The sequence below is a fragment of the Patagioenas fasciata genome, chromosome 2 (assembly GCF_037038585.1).
Source record: "Patagioenas fasciata isolate bPatFas1 chromosome 2, bPatFas1.hap1, whole genome shotgun sequence".
Taxonomy (NCBI): domain Eukaryota; kingdom Metazoa; phylum Chordata; class Aves; order Columbiformes; family Columbidae; genus Patagioenas; species Patagioenas fasciata.
This window is the reverse complement of record NC_092521.1, coordinates 5760854-5780994: the sequence shown is the minus strand read 5'-3', so window position 1 is coordinate 5780994 and position 20141 is coordinate 5760854. Positions and strand designations below refer to the sequence as shown.

The following is a 20141-nucleotide window of genomic DNA, read 5'->3' as shown; positions in this document are numbered from 1 at the left end:
TAATGTGTCTTTTCTTCCAACAAGAAAGGATTCTAAGCTCATTTATTTTTTACAGATGTGATCAGCCCACTCTTCTCAGCCCTTGTCAGGTTGCACCTGGAGCTCCGTGTCCAGTTCTGGTCCTTGCAGTTCAAGAAGGACAAACAGACTGGAGAGGATCCACAGGAGGGACATGAAGATGGTTAAAGGGCTGGAGAACCTCCCTGATGATGAAGGACTGAAGAGCTGGGTCTGTTCTCCCTGGAGAAGGCTCAGGAGGAACCTCATCACACTATCCCAGTACTTAAAGGGCAGCTACAAAGAAAACAGAGGCTCTTTCCTCACAAGGAGTCACATGGAGAAGAAAAGGGGTGATGGGTACACGTTATACCAGGAGAGCTTTCATCACAATGTAAGAAATCAATTTTTGACAGTAAGAACAATCATTCCCTGGAACAACATCCCCAGGGACGTGGCAGAGCCTAAATCCCTGCAGTTCTTCAAGAATCAACTGGACACAGTGCTGGATGGTCTTGTCTTGGCTCCCTTTCCCATTAAAGGTTGCACAAGACCATCTTCTGAGGTCCCTTCCAACCTGGGCTGTTCTACGATTCTCTGATTTATTTGCAGAAGGAAAAAACACAGATATATATATTTATATATATATATATATATATTTACATATATATATATATCAATATATATTTTGTCTTCTTGCTGCTTTAGACTATCGGCACTTCACAACAAAATAACACTTCATGTCAAAAATCAGCAGGTTTATTTCTTATGCCTACCGTACTATTAAAGCAATTTAACCAGAATATAATTATCCCATTTATTATTTCCAATCAGAAAATCTTCTCAAGCTCAAAGCTGAAAACTTTCCCTCAAGGTTTTCTAAAGGGTTTTGTTTCCCTTTGGTTTATCAACAGCATTTGATTTCCTTTGCTGTAACAATAATTTAACCAACATTTAACATATTTCCATGTAAGAAAAACTCATTTGTTACTGTCATTGTTTTTAACTAAAGTTAGGTATAAATCATTAAAATATACTCGTTAGTTTCAAAGTTTATAAAATTTTTCAACTTCTTTCAATGGAAATATCTGATTTTATTTTGTATATTATTTTGTTTGTAAAACTGAATGAAACATTAGAGGCTTTTAAAAGTGAATGGACTGCATACGTACTTCGAAAGACAAACACTTTACAGGATCACAAGTAGTTCAGGCATTTCCTTACGCTAAATAAAAACCTAAGAGGAAAAACTGCCCTGTATAATATAAAACTCCTACGGTCACACAGCACATCAGCAAATCCTAACCTGCACTGTTCCAAAAAATGCAGGTTCCTTTTGTATCCGTCAAGGTACAAGAATAGCGCATAATACAACTGTCTGACAAGATTAGAAATAAGCTTTTATTTAAATGAAAACAACTCACAAAGTATACCTAAGAGATTCAATAATTTAATTGTGACCCATTTTTAAACAAATTATTAAGAGAAATAATATAAGCTATTTTCTAAATAAGTATTTCCTTAACATGGAAGCACTTTAAGATCTTCTCACATGTCTAAATGTCTTACCCTTTACTTAACTCTTATTTCTCATCCTTTTTTAAATTTCTTATTGTTTATCTTCTGAAACCAAAGTAGTACTGTAGCAAAGCAGCACTAAACCACAACCAGCCAAACTGCCAGAAAATAAAACAACCACAGAGTCACAGAATCCCAAAATGTCAGGGGTTGGAAGGGACCTGGAAAGCTCATCCAGTGCAATCCCCCCATGGAGCAGGAACACCCAGCTGAGGTTCCACAGGAAGGTGTCCAGGCGGGTTTGAATGTCTGCAGAGAAGGAGACTCCACAACCTCCCTGGGCAGCCTGGGCCAGGCTCTGACACCCTCACCAGGAAGAAGTTGCTTCTCAGATTTAAGTGGAACCTCTTGTGTTCCAGTTTGTACCCATTGCCCCTTGTCCTACCATTGGTTGTCACCCAGAAGAGCCTGGCTCCATCCTCCTGACACTCACCCTTTCTATATCTGTAAACATGAATGAGGTCACCCCTCAGCCTCCTCTTCTCCAGCTCCAGAGCCCCAGCTCCCTCAGCCTTTCCTCACACGGGAGATGCTCCACTCCCTTCAGCATCTTTGTTGCCCTGTGCTGGACTCTCTCCAGCAGTTCCCTGTCCTTCTGGAACTGAGGGGCCACAACTGGACACAATATTCCACGTGTGGTCTCCCCAGGGCAGAGCAGAGGGGCAGGAGAACCTCTCTGACCTACTGACCACCCCCTTCTAATCCACCCCAGGTACCATTGGCCTTCCTGGCCACAAGGGCCCAGTGCTGGCTCATGGTCACCCTGCTGTCCCCAGGACCCCCAGGTCCCTTTCCCCTACACTGCTCTCTAATAGGTCATTCCCCAACTTATACTGGAACCTCTGCTTATCTCCTAATTCCCCAGGTTTCAACTATTTATTGAAAATGCATATCATCATAAAACAACATAGAAAATGTGCATGTTCTCATGGTGAAGGATATCATCCTAATCATAATCGAGGCACACAGGTTAAGTCCAACATCTAGCCTAGAACAAGCCTGCAGAGCCCCTGGGTTAGACTAAAGAAACCATACAGGGATTCTCTGAGTCCTGGCTCTGCCAGTCAGGAATGGTCCAGATGAACAGGCCAAGTGGCGGCTGCGCTGCTGGAGACAATTTTAAAAGTAGATGAAAGAGAACTCTTGGATGGGTAAAAAAGGAGAGAGGCAAAATGGAGGAGTCCCAGAGAGCAATGCGCTATGCTACGCTACAAATACACTGGGTTTGTTCAGCCTGCAGGAGAATGAGAGGAAACCTCACAGTGGTTACAGCTTCCTCACAAGAGGAGGAGGAGGAGCAGGCACCGAACTCTTCTCTTTAGCAACCAACAACAGAACCCAAGGGAATGGCAGAAGATGTGCCAGGGGAGGTTCAGGTTGGACATGAGGAAAAGGTTCTTCACCCAGAGGGTGCTGGACACTGAACAGGCTCCGCAGGGAGGTGTCACAGCCCCAAGCCTGACAGTGTTCAAGAAGAGACTGGACAACGTCCTCAGACACACGGGGTGAACTGTGGGGTTGTCCTGTGCAGGGACAGGAGTTGGACTCAGTGATTCTTGTGGGTTCTTCCAACCTAAATGATTCTATGTTAGAATCATAGAATGTCTGGAGTTGGAAGGGATGCACCGGGATCATGATGTCCAACTTTTAACCCAACACTGTCACTAAACCATGTCCCCAAGAACATCAGCTATGTGGCTTTTAAACGCCTCCAGGGATGGTGACTCCACCACTGCCCTGGGCAGCCTGTTCCAGTGCTTGATATCCCCTTCTATGAAGACATTTTTCCCAATATCCAGTCTGAACCTCCCCTGGTGCAATTTGAGGCCATTTCCTCTCATCCTGTCACTTGTTACCTGGGAGAAGAAACCAACCCCCTCCATGCTCCAAGCTCCTTTCAGGCAGTTCAGAGATCAGAAGGTCTCCCCTCAGCTCCTGTTCTCCAGCTGAACCCCCCAGGTCCCTCAGCCGCTCCCATCACGCTTGTGCTCCAGCCCCTTCCCCAGCTCCGTTCCCTTCTCTCAACTCGCTCCAGCACCTCAAGGGCTTTCCTGGCGTGAGGAGCCCAACACTGACCCAGGATTCATGGTACCAGTAATAAGATAACTGAAGAATAAAGGAAAGGGAAAATATTTCCCATCTCTGCTCTGCATTCATGCTTGAAAGGGGATGGGAGGGGGGGAACATGAAGTTCAGGCACCAAGGAGTCCACACGCTCATCCTGCTCACAAGTTTCTGCCCTAACTTGTCCCAGAACGAGCTCTTTGAAGAATTAGTTGGAGCCACTAGTGACGAAGTTTAGTATTTTACAATTCAAAATGTGATACAGAAAACCTAACAAACCTGGATGACATTTCAAACTATTGATTTTCTACTTTTTCTCTTTTTTTGGTGATCACATAGTACGAAAAGCAGTAACATAAAGAGCCACGTTACGATAAGCAACATTCTGCAACATTTCTGTAGTGAAGTTTTTACAGTCAGTTCTATTTCGCAGTCATACAAGTCAGTTTTGTGCTGACACTAACGCTTATGTTAAAAATAATCACACGTGTGATATGCATAAAAGCAACAAAAAGGACTACTAATATTTGTAACTTAATCCAGGATTCAAAACAAGCCTTGTAATCTGCTTTCAATGGCACAATTACTGTAATGAAGAGCTTTATAATAAACGAAATAATCCTCCTGCAGAAAATTGCTATAGTATTCTAAACATTGTTTATATGGCTTTTGTGATTTTTGCGGAACTGCCTTTAAGAAAAAACAACTAATCAGACAGTTAATCTGTTTAAGTTAAATCATAATAGGATATGGAAAAGATGCTCAGGGCACCACACATGATAATGGGGTGAGTTGGCTGCTGCCAAACTGAGTGTGTCAGAAATAAGTTTTCTCTGATTCCTTGTTTGTTTGAGAAGGAAATAAAACTATTCTATCTCCTCTGAAAATCAGCTTTATCACCTATGAGATTTATTCCTCTTTTGAATTTGAAACGGTCCCACAGAGAACAAAGGTTTTCCCCTTCAGAACTTCAGGTTAAAAAGGTGATTATTTCAGATAGAAGAAAGTAATGTTCACATTTGCCTTCCTTGATTAAGAAAGATTTTCTAATTCAACAAACAAACAGGAAATACTGCAAAATATTCTTACCTATTTTCTTATTCCGCTCTTCCCCACGACTGTGAGCAATAATTGGAGAGTATATGAAAGGGCTTTTGGTTGTCACATTCTGACCAAGCAGACTTTTCATTTTGTGAGGCCGGAGACTGGTCGGGAGGTTCAAGAGCTTCACAGATCTGTTGAATAAACATAATTTTATAGATGGTTGTGTTAAAAAGGAACTGATAAATACTCATTGACACTCTTGAGTAGGCAGTGATGACAACCCCTGAAATGGAAAACGTGAAGAAAAAAGACTGTAAAGAATAATATACTTAAATAAAAGGCAGGTTGACATCAAGTACTACTTAACATGAGTAATGGAACATAAAGATATTGACAAGCCAAATCTTCTCTATTTCTTTATAGAGCAGAAAAAGGTAATGGGGCAACTATATGCTCCAGTTTCACTGTGGTATATCAATGTATTTTGGCTAAGAAATCTGTGTCTCAAATAAGCACCACACCTTAAATGGATTAAAAACTGGTAACCCAGGAAGTGCCAACAGTAAACACAAGTCTTCAGCATCAGTGAACGTGTTTGTTTCTGGAGGGCTCCAGCACAGCTTGAATCATAAGCTTAGATTGTTCAACACTGATCAAAACCATATTTAGAATTATAGCATCATTTTTGGTTGGAAGGGACGGACCTTCAGGATCATCGAGTCCAACCATAACCTGACTCTGGCACTAAACCATGTCCCTAAGAACCTCGTCTACATGTCTCTTAAACCCCTCCAGGGATGGTGACTCCACCACTGCCCTGGGCAGCCTGGTCCAATGCCTGACAAACCTTTCCACTAAGAATTTTTTCCTAATATCCAATCTAAACATCCCCTGGTGCAACCTGAGGCCATTTCCTCTCATTCTATAACTTGTTACTTGGGAGAAGAGACCAACCCCTTTCATGCTCCAAGCTCCTTTCAGGCAGTTGTGTTCCAACACATTCCTAACTTATGTCTCAAAAATTAGCATGATTGAGCGCAAAGAGCTCTGCAGTCCTGCAGCATTGCTGCTTTCCAGCTACATGGACAGCCCTACAATTCACTACATCTGCTGCGGAGATATAATGGGAGGCTTTACGTATGGACACAACTCACAGAGTTTTATCACTGTGGCTTTTATAGAACTTTCAATAAACAAGAAGGAGAAAGGAGGAGAGAAGCAATTCTTAAATAATGGTGATTTGGGGTTCCTCACCCCATGGCAAAACAGCAGCAACTTTTTTCAAGGCCCCAAGCGCAGCCAGGTCAGTGCAAGCTGACCATATAAATTAAGCACGTGGATGGTAAGTAAGTTCTTAAAGCTAGGTCTAGGAATACAAGTAAATATAGTGCACTTGGCCCCTTCTCTCGGCATACAAAACATTTAAAGTGAGGCAGAGCCTTTCTCACAAATCTTGGTAATCTGTTGCTCGAGGTTTGACCGGCCTCTACGTTCATGATTCCTACAACAAAAAAGGACTTGACTGGTATTTTCCGTATCACCCAGACTTGAAACTTCTTCAATATGCAGCATGGAGAAGAAAAAGAATTAATACATCCAGTACAATCCACCTCCTCCATGGTTTAAAAGTTAAGCAAAAACCTGAGACTAATTCAGGATTAAACACTTCAGAGCTAAACTCAACGCTGCTGTTTTAGTACAAGTTAAGGGTTAGACTCATAAAGGAACTTTAGCATCGAATTTCTGCATCTATTTGACAGCCAAGGCAGTCAGACACCATACACAGTCAGATGAAGGAAGGCAGTTTTGGTTTTATATACTGTGTAACACTAAGATTATTCCTAGAACAGAGATCTGCAAGAGGCACCAAGTGCCTGACAACACTCCTGCTCTCAAAAGAACATTTTTTTGCCTTAAAAAGGTTTTCACGGGAGCTTTTGCTCTAACTTCTCTCTACAATCACATAACTCAAGTACTAGAAAGTTTGCTTAATTAGTGTTTTAATACATATGCTAGTAATTCAACTCATCCTAAAGCAGGTATCTAAATAGGTTAGAAAAAGCTGGAAGAGACTACTTATGTCTTGACTGCAAACAGGACCTAGGAGAGTCAAATATGACTCGTTTAGCTCTATACACACATTTTTTTTGTGAAACAAATCAAGCTCAAGGTCAAGCAATAAGAAATGATTCAAACTGTCTCAGTGTAATACGGAGCTTTGGTTCTAACAATTAAGGTTTTACTCAGGGAAGATGTAATTTTCCCCCTGGAATACACATTAAAAGTGGGGTGACCCAAGTTATTCTTTGTATTTGGTCCAAGCAGAAGAAAAAACGTTGTTTCCTGGACACGAGTGGAACTGGTGTGACCGTGCTGACTCCACACAACCATATGCTCCAGTCAAACCTGCACCTTCTGCACCTCCCACGCAACAAATATAGTGTGAACAGGCCTATCACATTAAATGTGCCACAAATAGTTACACGAGGTCGCCCTCTTCATTAAATGTGAAGTGAAGAAGTTACAGAGAACATAGTAAAACTAGTTGTATAGTGAAAAACGCTCGTAGAGTAAAACATGTATTTTCATTTTCATTTCGATGATTTTAGAGACTAAAAGTAATCTGAAAAATCAATATGATTTTTGCTCTGGTTACACACTTTATTATCTCTTTGTAATATCAGAACTCTGCTTTCATGAAATGTTTGATGACATCCCACTGAGAACGAAAATCTCTATGAGAACTCTTTTTAATAACTTCTACCATATTTTTTTGTGAATACCAATTATCTTCCCTTCAAAAAGCCACTCCTTGACAAAGATTTTCATTTAGTCTTTTATTATTGATGCCCAATGGCTGTTTTCTCTCTCTCTCGTGCTCTAATACTTCATGCCAGGCTTTAATCTAAACAAGGTATTTATTCATCAGACTGACTGCATGGTCTTGGCACAAAAAGGAACATGGAGCAGCAAGACTGGTGAAGGGACTGGAACACAAGCCCTATGGGGAGAGGCTGAGGGAGCTGGGCTTGTTCAGTCTGGAGAAGAGGAGGCTTAGAGGTGAGCTCAGCACTCTCTAGAACTACCTGAAGGGCAGTTCTAGCCAGGTGGGGATTGGGCTCTTCTCCCAGGCACTCAGCAATAGGACAAGGGGCCACGGGTTTCAACTCTGCCAGGGAAAATTGAGGTTGGCTATTAGCAAGCAATTCTTTGCAGAGAGAGTGGTCAGCATTGGAATGGCTGCCCAGGGAGGTGCTGGACTCACCGGCCCTGGAGGTTTTTAAGCTGAGATTGGCCATGGCACTTAGTGCCATGATCTGGTCAATGGATTGGAGTTGGACCAAGGGTTGGACTCGATGATCTCTGAGGTCTCTTCCAACCCAGTCCATTCTGTGATTCTGTGATTTAGAACAGGCCAGCGACGGCGCCAGCTTGAAAACGCAGCATCTGGAAAGGAACAGCTACAAAAGGCATCAGTTCCAGCCGAGTTCTGAGCTCCATGGATCCTCAGTATGATCAGGTATCTAAACTTGAGTCTCCGCTGCAATTACAAAATACATTTTTTGGACTATGTGAGAAACTCTTGAAAGACAGTTTTAAAAAAATAAAGACCATGACAAGTGTTTGCTGCTCAAAGGTTCAATTTTTGCTACGAACTTCTCAAAACAATTTGACATCCTGACATTTTTATATGTTATTGTGACCAACTTACGCAAACTGAGACAATCACATCCTTCCAGTATCCTTTGACAGGTACTGTGGAAAAGTTAAAGATTGTATTTTGGAGTCTTACCTCACTATAGGCAATTTGGTGAACGGAACAGGAGGCAACTTCAAACCATCCGGAAGGGTGATGATTTCCATCGTACCAGGACATTTTGCTGTGTAGCTTTCCAAGCTCTGTGTTACATCTTTCTTTTCTAGAAAATAAATTTGTTTACAATAAAATTTAAAAACAATTTCAAACGTACATGTAACAAAAGGTGAAGCTATAAGCCAATCTTCTACAACTAATTTTTGCATAGGATGCTCAGAGTTACGCTCCAGAAGCCATAAGGGAAGAATCAAATATAATTTAGTGACCTTAAGTAATACAGTTTCCTGGACTTTTCAGAATTGTTGCGGTGTTGATCTATGTCAAGTTTTTGTTAATTTTTTCATTATCAAGATAAAAATTTCTACAGTTTATCTAGTAAATCTACATATCTGACACAAGTGGCTTCAAAGGTGTAAAGGTTATTAATAAGAGCATCGTTATGTGAACGAGCCTTGTTATGAAACATTAGCAGAAACAATACCAAAGGCAAAGAAAAGAAACAAACTACTTCTGATGTTACCTTGTGTTAAAACTACCTAATTCTTATTAATAAACTAATTTGATCATATTATGCTACTAAATCATAACAACTGGTAAGAAAATGGCTTTGGTTTTGCTTAAAAATACAAGAACATTCCAACAAACATAAGTTATGTGGGTTATCTTCAACAATAAATGCTTATCAATTTTATCCAACAATTATTTTCTACAATGTATATACAATTACGTCTCAAATTAAAATAAAAGGTTATTTGGCAGTTAATGTCCAGAACACAAAATCCTATTTATCTGATTAAATGGGAGTCTGCAAATGCAAATAAGCCTGAGAGTGTGTGTTTAGAGGGGAGAATGAGATAGATGAAAAATCTTCAACCTATATTGTTGTAAAGCACAGTGAATATTCTTCAATATATGTGCTACCAATAAAAATAACTATTCAATAACTAAAGTGTTGCTAGAAAATGGTTTGGAGATGAAAATAGTTAATGACAAAACAAACATAGAAAAGGGAAGGGTTGTAGCAAATACAGCTTTCCAAAAAATGTGCTTAAATAAGTATATTGGGTTTATAACAGGGGTTTAGTAGCAAGTGGCCTTTCTGAGACCAGGAGCAGCTCCATGTCAGAGAGCAACACAGAATGGTTGGGGTTGGAAGGGATCCCTGGAGATCATCCAGTCCAACCCACCTGCTAAAGCAGGTTCACCAGAGCAGATCACACAGGAAGGTGTTCAGCTGGGTCTGAATGTCTCCAGAGAAGGAGACTCCACAACCTCTCTGGGCAGCCTGGTCCAGGGCTCTGGCACCTCAAAGGAAAGAAGTTTCTCCTCATATTCAGACGGAATCTCCTGCGCTTCAGTCTGTGCCCGTTGCCCCTCATCCTGTCATTGGGCACCACTGAAAAGAGTCTGGTCCATCCTCTTGACACCCACCCTGGAGATATTTATAAACATTGATGAGATCCCCTCTCAGCTTCTCTTCTCCAGGCTGAACAGCCCCAGCTCTCTCAGTCTCTCCTCATAAGAAAGATGCTCCAGACCCCTCAGCATCTTCATAGCCACTGGACTCCCTCCAGTAATTCCTTGTCCTTCTTCAACTGGGGAGCCCAGAACTGGACACAGAACTCCAGATGTGGCCTCACCAGAGCAGAGCAAAGGGGGAGGAACAACCTCCCTGACCTGTTGCTCACACTCCTCCTAATGCACCCCAGGTACCATTGGCCTCTTGGCCATGAGGGCACATTGTTGGCTCATGGTCAACCTGTTGTTCACCAGAACTCCCAGGTCCTTCTCTGCAGAGCTGCTTTCCAGTTCCAGTCAACTCCAGACTGGTTGCACCCCAAAGCTCCGCTGGTGGCACTTCTGTGATTATATCTTTGAGAAAGGGTAAAAAATGCTGTGTAGCAGCTGTTAGAGGGAAGATTGAGAAAAACATGAGAGGAACATATCCTGTAAAGCCTTTCCACTGCCCAGAACACCATCTTAGGCCTTTCAAGGCACAAACATCCCCTGATGGTTGTGCTGCCCACATCAATCCATTTCAGTTTGCAAGCATCTAAGGCCATGAGTACACACTATTTCAAAGCAAATAAACACTGATTTTAAGCATCTTCACTATTAAATTAATGCCACATAACTGACAAATTGCCTCACTTGTGTCAATATTTCATCGAGCTCTCAAGCCACTCACCACATTTTAATCACGTGAAGTAAATGTTCCCAGAAATAGATTATTAGACATACACCTGCACTCAGACTAGCGTAGCACAGCCAGTTCTAGCGGTCGAAGACTGAGCCAGCAGTCGTAGTGAGTATTTTCATCAATATTTTAGGCTACAGCATTCAGGTTGTTATTTGGCATGTTACGTGAGCAAGGGCGCATAGTACAAGTAGAAACCACTGAGATGGAAAATGTCACAGCTACCAAGAATGATGAAGATGACGCTAGAGCGTGTGCTTAATTCTGCTTGAAACCACAGGTCTGTCATTCTGAAGCACTGGCTTTCATTTCCTAGCGTGAAACACCATCAATTATCGTATTCAAAGAAAGCACGCTGCCACTTGCAAGAAGGATTTGTTTATAGATTTGAGAGTCATATTCTTATTTCACAGTTGAAGCTGAGCATGCTTTCTGCAAAGACAAGGCTAAAACGAGGCACTTTTCTATGCTGATCCGGTATGAAATGCAGTTTATAACATGCTGCCACCAAGTCAGCAGCTCTACTACTTTTTACTTAGCACTTCATCTCTGCTGAGACGCTCACGAACCTGCATCGAGAAAAATTCATGATGCGAAAGAGCAAGAGCTGCATCGTCTTCCCTGAGCACCACTTCTGAAAGCAAATGTTGAAGACTTCCTCCCTTGACTGAGCACTTTTGCTACCTGCTCTCTGTGGTACAAATGAATGACACCAACTTCTCTGCTCAGACAAATTTGCAAAGCTTTATAGTTGCCAAAATCCTGGCTGTTGTTGTATTTTGACACAATCAGAAGCTGCAGGAGCCTCCAGAAAGCATCAATTCAACAACTGAGCCTACTGACCCACAGTTTAAAAGACTGTGACAAAGTTATCACCAGTACTTTTCTTTCTCTTCACAAAGAAGAAAGAGAAAACAGCCGCTCTTGGAGGTCTTTACCTACCTGGTCTCTTCATGCTTTTGTGTGTCAGCACAACAATAATCACCACTTGATCCTTTGACCTGTGAATTCACCTCAACAGCTTTAAAAGCCTGCGCCACGGCTGGAAACACCACAGATCCTCTTGTGTAGGTATTGCAGAGACTCATTTATTGAGTGAGAAACGATGGGTTATTTTCTCATCTGAAATAACCGCGTTCATGATTTTTTTTTACTCCAGTCTCTTCCCAGACTCGTTGGGAGATCAGGATCTTAGAGCAGCTGCAACCGAATAAAGTTGAACAAAGCCATAGGCAGTACTGCCACTTCTCAGTTTATTCCGTATAACCTTGTAGCACAATTTCCCCCTTTCATATCAAATTGTTTCACTACCCTTTTTTTGGCCGCTTCTGACAACCAAAAATTTTGCAAGTCCCCCATTATTCTTGGTAATTTCTTGCTTAACTACTTCATGTCAAGAGAACAAACAATCAAGAGAAGTCAAGTCAAGGGGGGAAGTCAAGTCAAGGGGGGAAGTCAAGTCAAGGGGGGAAGTCAAGTCAAGGGGGGAAGTCAAGTCAAGGGGGGAAGTCAAGTCAAGGGGGGAAGTCAAGTCAAGGGGGGAAGTCAAGTCAAGGGGGGAAGTCAAGTCAAGGGGGGAAGTCAAGTCAAGGGGGGAAGTCAAGTCAAGGGGGGAAGTCAAGTCAAGGGGGGAAGTCAAGTCAAGGGGGGAAGTCAAGTCAAGGGGGGAAGTCAAGTCAAGGGGGGAAGTCAAGTCAAGGGGGGAAGTCAAGTCAAGGGGGGAAGTCAAGTCAAGGGGAGAAGTCAAGTCAAGGGGAGAAGTCAAGTCAAGGGGAGAAGTCAAGTCAAGGGGAGAAGTCAAGTCAAGGGGAGAAGTCAAGTCAATTGGTTGATCTTGTTCTGATCAAGTCATTGTGTCTCCTGCAGAACAACCCCCACCAACGTAGAATGAAGAATGGGAACGTTTGGTGTGTGACCTGCCAGTTACACTAAAAAACAAGCAACTTTCTATCTCCTTATGCGACTTGCTAATATATCGGAAAAGATGGGAAACAAATAGCTAAAAGCCTTCTGACTTCCATTTTCCCATGGTGATAAGCCCAGAATTGAAGATAAATAGCAGCCAGGGTTCTTTGGGCTGGTGGAGCTTTTCCTTCCCCCTTGAAAACAAGAAATAATGTTTATAAAGGGGAATCAAAGGAGAGGTCCTGCAGCAAATATCTTGATAAATTACTAGTAATGTGTAGCAAGACAGAAAAGTCAGCCAGGTAGCAGAAAAAAGCAAGATGTTTTACCTCCATGTTAATCACTAGATTATATCAATAGGATGCATGCAAAGTTCTTGATGGCCTTTCAGGTAGTCCCTCAACTCTAGTTTGGGATGGATGCAAATGGACAGCAAGCATCCTATTTGGACGCTCAGTACCCAAAGACTTGCAGGATCAATCTAATTCAGTATTTCAGTTGTTTCATTCAGCAGAACAAAGCAGGTCTCCTCTAATTTGCAGGCAAGCGTCACCTGTTTTTCCATGACATTAAATCTGATCAGTATTAGATGACAGTATTTTTACAAAAAAAAATCATGAACGTAAATTTTAGCAAACAAACAGCACCTCTGATATCTTTCTGAAAAATACATGGAGAAAATAAACACAACTTCAAGCTGCTCAGAGATCTGATACTTGACCAAGTTGCTTTGGAAGCAACACAAGCAATTAACGGCTTTTCATTCCAATATTCTTTACTGCAATAAATCTCAGCATGTACTGATGTTTTTACACTGCCCTCAACAGCTACATTTCAGATTCCTACCTATATTAATTAGGTCATCAGTTAGACGGAACACAAATGCAGATTGACCAGCCAACTGGATGACAAAAGAATTAAAGCCATTGAGAATTAATTTAGGTGTTGTGAAACTGGAAGAGAATTCAAGCCCCTGATGTGTTCTCCACACCAGGTTTTCTCAATAGACTTAAAAGTGGTTTTTATAGGGAAAATCAGTGGCTCTATCCATACAAAGAGAACGAAAGCAAAAGGATTCAGTTATTTGTTGTTTGATAGCTCAACCTTGAAAAATAAATTATCAGTTATGAGTTGTCTGGCAGCAGCAGAGTGTTTTCTGCTTCCAAGATGACCACCACAAAGAGAGAGAAAGGGAAGGCATTGATTAAACACATCACAGTCTCCTGTTACTATATTTTTAACCATTTTAGATAATGTGTACACAGAGTCACAGTCAGATTGAAATTCACCGTTAGCAGAAAAGTATTTTTAGACAAAGTCTCATGAAAAATTGATACAGCTGAAGTCGGAGTTCAGAAACACGCCATTAAAATTGCAGGATCTCGTGTTCCACTGTATCTGAGAACTACAGATGTCTGTATACTCTGAACACTACAAAAATATGTTTTGTAAATACAAAATCAGTGTGCAAACCACTGGACAATATTAATGGCTTTTTCATGTTAAGAAATACCAGAAGACCTACCTTAATGTAAAGTTGCTTTTGAGCAAAGCAGGTTTTGTACAAATTTACAGATACAACAGCATAATTTAAACACGCTTGACTTTGTATTTTGGGCCCAAGAAGGCCAATGGTATCCTGTCCTGTATCAAAAAGAACGTGGTCAGCAGGACAAGGGCAGTGGTCCTGCCCCTGTACTCTGCATTGGGGAGGCCACACCTGGAGTATTGTGTTCAGTTCTGGGCCCCTCAGCCCAGGAAAGAGATTGAAGTGCTGGAGCGGGTCCAGAGAAGAGCAACAAGACTGGGGAAGGGACTGGAACACAAGACCTATGGGGAGAGGCTGAGGGACCTGGGCTTGTTTAGTCTGGAGAAGAGGAGGCTTAGAGGTGAGCTCAGCACTCTCTAGAACTACCTGAAGGGCAGTTCTAGCCAGGTGGGGATTGGGCTCTTCTCCCAAGCACTCAGCAATAGGACAAGGGGCCATGGGCTTCAACTCTGCCAGGGGAAATTGAGGCTGGAGATTAGCAAGCAATTCTGTGCAGAGAGAGTGGTCAGGCATTGGAATGGCTGCCCAGGGAGGTGCTGGACTCACCAGCCCTGGAGGTTTTTAAACTGAGATTGGCCATGGCACTTAGTGCCATGATCTGGTCAATGGACTGGAGTTGGACCAAGGGTTGGACTGGATGATCTCGGAGGGCTTTTCCAACCCAGTCGATTCTGTGAAGTCGCACAGAGACAGGAGACAGCAAAAACAACACACAGGACATTTTTCCTTAATATACTGTTATGCAAAGTTGCAGGAATTTGGCTAGAGAGGATCAACACGATTGAAGTTTCAATTTATCCTGTAGCGATGCAAAGAGAAAGCACTTGCTTGAGAAAAGGACAATTTAATTGTTTACAGAATTAGACAACTGACTGAAAACTTACAATGAAAACATGTCAGCTCTCTCAACTAACATATAGTCAAGATTTCCAATCATTAAAACAATTCTTTGTTATCACTCAACCTTCCCCTTCTTCTCTTAGCACATTAAATCATTTGGACACCATGTAGGGAGATCAAACTACATGGATGTTCCTGTTTTAAACATGGTATTTCTTTTTCATACACATAAACTGCTACTTTCAGTAGCACCTGAATTCCATTTGGCTTTAGGCTAAAGCAGCAGTATGGAATCTGTTAAGCATCATATAAAATTTAGCTGAATTTTAGCAATATAGTTAATATAGCACCTCTTAAAATAGCTTCATTCAGTAGAAAAACACTGGCTTTTAAAAAGGCAGCACAAATTCTTATTTGGATCAATCTTCATTGACATTACAGCATTTTTCCTTTATATAAAACATGACGCAAACAACTGTTGGTTTACATCTTTTGTGCTATGCAAATGAATATGAACGTAAATCTTACCGCTGTTATTTTACTTAGTTGCATTTATTCATTTCACTTCAAAATTAATACATTGATTGAATCACGATCTGAACCAGAGTTAATCAAGCAACACAAGGATAAGCAGATCACTATTTGAAACTGTCACGGTTTCTCTTATCTCATTCCCGTACACTCTCTCTGTATGGTCTTTTTTCCCCCGGTACGGTCTCCTTTCTCCCCGTACAGGTCATCAATTAAATCTGTCACGGTTTAAGGCAAGGTGGCAATAAACGGTGGTAGACGCTCCCAGTTATCCCCTTTACCTCCCACCACCCCTTCCTTTAGATCAGAAAGATAAGAAAGATAAGGGGAAAGGAAGAGAGACTTAGACTTCAAGTTGGAGAGTTTTAAAGGGTTTTACTAATACTACTAATAAATAGAGAATATATATACAAAATATACAAAACCAATCTCAAGTGCTCGATGTGGAGTTGGCGCCACCCAGCAGCAGAGCTGGGTGTGCAGCTCAGGCCCCAGAAGTCATGGGCAGGATCGCACAGCAACTGGAACCTGGCTGCAGGATGCAGGGCCTGTGGATCACAGACAGACAGACAGACAGGGTCCTCTCCAGATGCCAACCATTGTCAAAGAGAGCGTGACCCTCGTGATCACCTCTTATATAGGGGGTATGACGATTATGGGATGGAATACTTCCGTTGGTCAGTTCTAGTCACCTGTTCCATCCACCCCTCCTCAAACACGCCCTCTCACAAAAGAACATGGGAAAACTTATCAGTCTTTCTTAGCTACCATAGTAATAAACCTAAACACGAGCTTCTTCAGCATTCCCATGGTCTCTTATCAGCACCGAGTACAACAACCTAGGAAAAATATGCAGGCTAAAGCTCAGCAAAGTACCGGCACCTAGAAGAACTGAGCTGAAAGAAAAATCCCTAAAAGAGAACCGGTCTTGTTTTTAACAAAACCAGGACAGAAACAGATAAACGCGCACAGGCATTGTGGTTTTCCTCTTCACTTTCTCCATAGTCTACAAGACGCGCATTTCAGGAAAATAAACCACACCTTTTTAATAAAGCAGTTTGAGCGAAGTTATTTAATAAGCCAGCTTGTCTCTAGACAACACCAGCTCCAGAGAGAGAGTTTAAAGCGATAAACCAAGCCCAGTTAGTTTTACCCTGCTGTGACTCTCTTGAATTTTAAGAAAGCAGGGAAACGTGTGGCAGATCAACAGCTCCAGCAACAGGAGCACAGAGCAGTGCTCAGGTTTCACTGCACACAGCTGAAGAAATCACAGAACTGGCCGAAAAGCTGCAAAAATCACGGCACCGTGATGAATAAGAAGAGTTAAGTGGCTTCTGAGAAGTTTCCTCCTCCTCCATGTGCAATCTCGGCAGACTTGTATCGCAAGATGTCAGAAAGCGTTTATATTCAAGCTTTTTTTAATATATTAATGCTTACACCATATCGTGCCGCTGCTATAGATCGAACACGCATGAGGTGCCAAGTCTGTTCAATTACATTTCTTTATATATACAAACACATATACTTTATATATCCATACACGTCTAAGATACAGCGCTATGCTGAAGTCGTAAAAAGATTTCCAATTAATGGCTAAGAACCTACCATGCTGCTATAAATATTCCCCGGTGTTATATTGAAGATTTCAGTCTCCATCCTGAGATCAGTTAATTTTAATACTGCAAAACCAACCAAACCAGCTCCTTTTTGAAAGATTTATTGATGAGGCAGGTACTTTGTCAACTAAAATACCATGCAGTGCATTAAAACCAGTTCATTAGTGTCAGTTAAGTAAACGTCACTTCAACTCTGAAGTTTACATCAAGTTTTAATTTGCATTATATTCTCTGTTCAGCCTGATTAAAGCTCCGTTCTTCTCAGCCCTTGAAATTAATAACTTTTACCTTTCTAAAAATTAATTTACACACTGTAGAAGATCTCAGGGGAAATGCTGCCCTAACTTAAATGCAGTATTCAGGAATAATGTTCCTTATGATTAGAAAACATTGCAAAGTGCTGACAGGCTACATCTGTATCAGCAAATATTGCAGCACAGGTGAGAAACTACAGAGCAAAGCAGTTGTTGCCGCCACTACACGTATTTCAGGGGAATATTTGTGACAGTCAGCACAAGGTAAACCTTCTAAGGAAAGGTTTCCAACATGGGATCTCTTACTTTCCACTCTCCTGCATCTGGGCAGGAACAACCCAGTATAAGTTGGGGAATGACCTATTAGAGAGCAGTGTAGGGGAAAGGGACCTGGGGGTCCTGGGGACAGCAGGGTGACCATGAGCCAGCACTGGGCCCTTGTGGCCAGGAAGGCCAATGGTACCTGGGCTGGATTAGAAGGGGGTGGTCAGTAGGTCAGAGAGGTTCTCCTGCCCCTCTACTCTGCCCTGGGGAGACCACACCTGGAATATTGTGTCCAGTTGTGGCCCCTCAGTCCCAAAAGGACAGGGAACTGCTGGAGAGAGTCCAGCGCAGGGCAACAAACCATAACCTCATTCACTTATTGTTTCCTTCTATCACTTCTGATCATTTCTAATTCTTTAATTCAGGAACATTGTACTAACTAAATCACGCTGATTTAAATGCCTCATCATTCCTTGGAAAGAACATCCCTAGGAAAAAATCACACTTCAAGGATTTTCTGATTCCTTCCCATTAAAACGCAATTATCCATACACCTACTATGATTTACTATAGCTTCTTATACTTTACCCAGTACCGATATCAAATTTACTGAATTCCAGATGCGTTCTAATTCGGTTTACCTTGTACTGAGACAACCAAATATGCATAAAGGGCGCAAAAAATCTTGCCAAAGGAATCACCAGGATGGCCAGAAGCAAGAGGATGACTACAATGACCTACGCTGAAGATACATCCACCTGATCTACTTAGAACTTCCATCCCTCTCTGAACTCTTAAAAAACACAGAGATACACCTGCCACTCGTAATTTTAGAATAAGAATGAAAACAACTTAAGAAATCCTTTAATTGAAAGTGTTAGCAGTTCAACAATTTAATTTTAAAACTCTTTAAGCATCTTTGAGCTTTTTGTGGTACCTGACATTTATTATCGCTCATAGAACCATAGAATGTCCCGAGTTGGACCCAAGAGGATCATCAGGTCCAACATTTCGGATCAGTCTCCACCATAAACCATTTCTAGTTACACTTGGAAATAATTCCAGTGGTTTCTTCTCTGTAGAGGAAGGACCAAGGCTCAGAATCTTCCTTCCTAAAAAGAAAACCTTGATCAAAGCTTTCTGATCCAGCACAATCTTCCCTGAGTGTTTTTAAACCCCGATTATGTTTCAGTCCTGGCAGCTTTTCTGCTTCTAATACATCTGAAGAAGTTATTTGCTTTCATGAGTTCAGCAAGTCACATCTCAAAATCTTCTCTTGGCTTATGTTCCTCACTGCCCCCCTCATCATTTAATTTATGATTTAATTTATGAAGTCTGACATTCCCTTCTACTTTCTATGCTTGGACACAACATCCACTTTCATACAGTAAACTTCTTTTTCTTCCTAAATTGCATTTATTTTGCAGTTTAATTACCCTTTTAAAATTTTTTAAAGATTTATTTTAATGACTAGAATAAACTTACTGAGAATCTACTATTTGTTTAGCTTACATTTCTATACTTATAATCTTCTTTATATGATTCTATGATGGTTTCATATGACCTAAATATGAAGAACAGGGGAAAAAAGAGAAGCATCACTATGGGAAGAGGTGGGAGGAACAACAAACAGAGGAGTGATGGCAAGTGACCAGCTCAAACTGAACAAAATAAGCTGAAGCTCTCAAGAATCCTTGCTATGGCAGCCTAAACAGGGAAAAAAATGAGAAAGTCATAGCAAGACATAAACAGGATCCAGTCAGGTGAACATAAAACAAGAAGTTGCTCCAGCAGCCTCTCAAAACAAGAGGTGGGTTTAAATAATTCCATGCTCTAGAGTAGCAGCAGGTGCTTATAGGTTCATGAGTCTTTCTGATCCCCTTCTCCAGTGAAACACCATTTAGTTCGACGTGTGTGGGGAAGTAGAACTCACCGAGTGCCCATGTAGCTTGGTTCTATTTTCCCAGCTGTTTGGGTGAAAATTCGAGACAATGTTTTAAGTAAAGATTCTCAGAAACCGAGTCTGGTCTTTACTGCTGCCAATATAGGCTCGGCAGAGGGTTACTCTTAAGGGCATTTTCACACTTACTTTTGATCTAGCTGCCAATTTTTACAACCTGAGTTTAATATTCTTTCTTATTTCCTATATGGCAATTTGAAATTTAATTATCACCAAGTGAATGCATATGCAATCGGTTCTATAAATAAAAATGCCTGTAAAATACGGCATTGCTTCCTCTTTCAAGCTGTGAGATACAAAGGCATATTTTAAGAGTTGTCAGACGTGACATCGCCAAATTACAATCAGCCCAGGCTTGACCATCATTTCTGAAGCTAAACAAGGTTTGGGGATACTTTTCTTAACTCATCACTTGTTCGCAAAAAGCACAGGCCTCACCCAGGCCATTGACACAACAGCCATTGCTTGAGCACAGGAGTCTTGAAAGGAGGATGAAAAGGTTCTGAAAGCAACCTCAGGTGATCG

General features: G+C 41.5%; 1 protein-coding gene across 5 annotated transcripts in view; it reads right to left on the bottom strand.

Moving 5' to 3' along the window:
• Window positions 1-20141, bottom strand: part of TRAPPC9 (trafficking protein particle complex subunit 9) — a 551813-nt gene that overhangs the window by 455309 nt on the left and 76363 nt on the right. For all 5 annotated transcript variants that reach the window (XM_071803771.1, XM_065830982.2, XM_065830984.2 and 2 more), the window contains 2 exons: window positions 8477-8603; window positions 4729-4874 (listed from right to left, as the gene is read on the bottom strand). In XM_071803771.1, the coding sequence (XP_071659872.1) occupies window positions 4729-4874; window positions 8477-8603 (273 nt within the window). The remainder of the gene's footprint in view (window positions 1-4728; window positions 4875-8476; window positions 8604-20141) is intronic.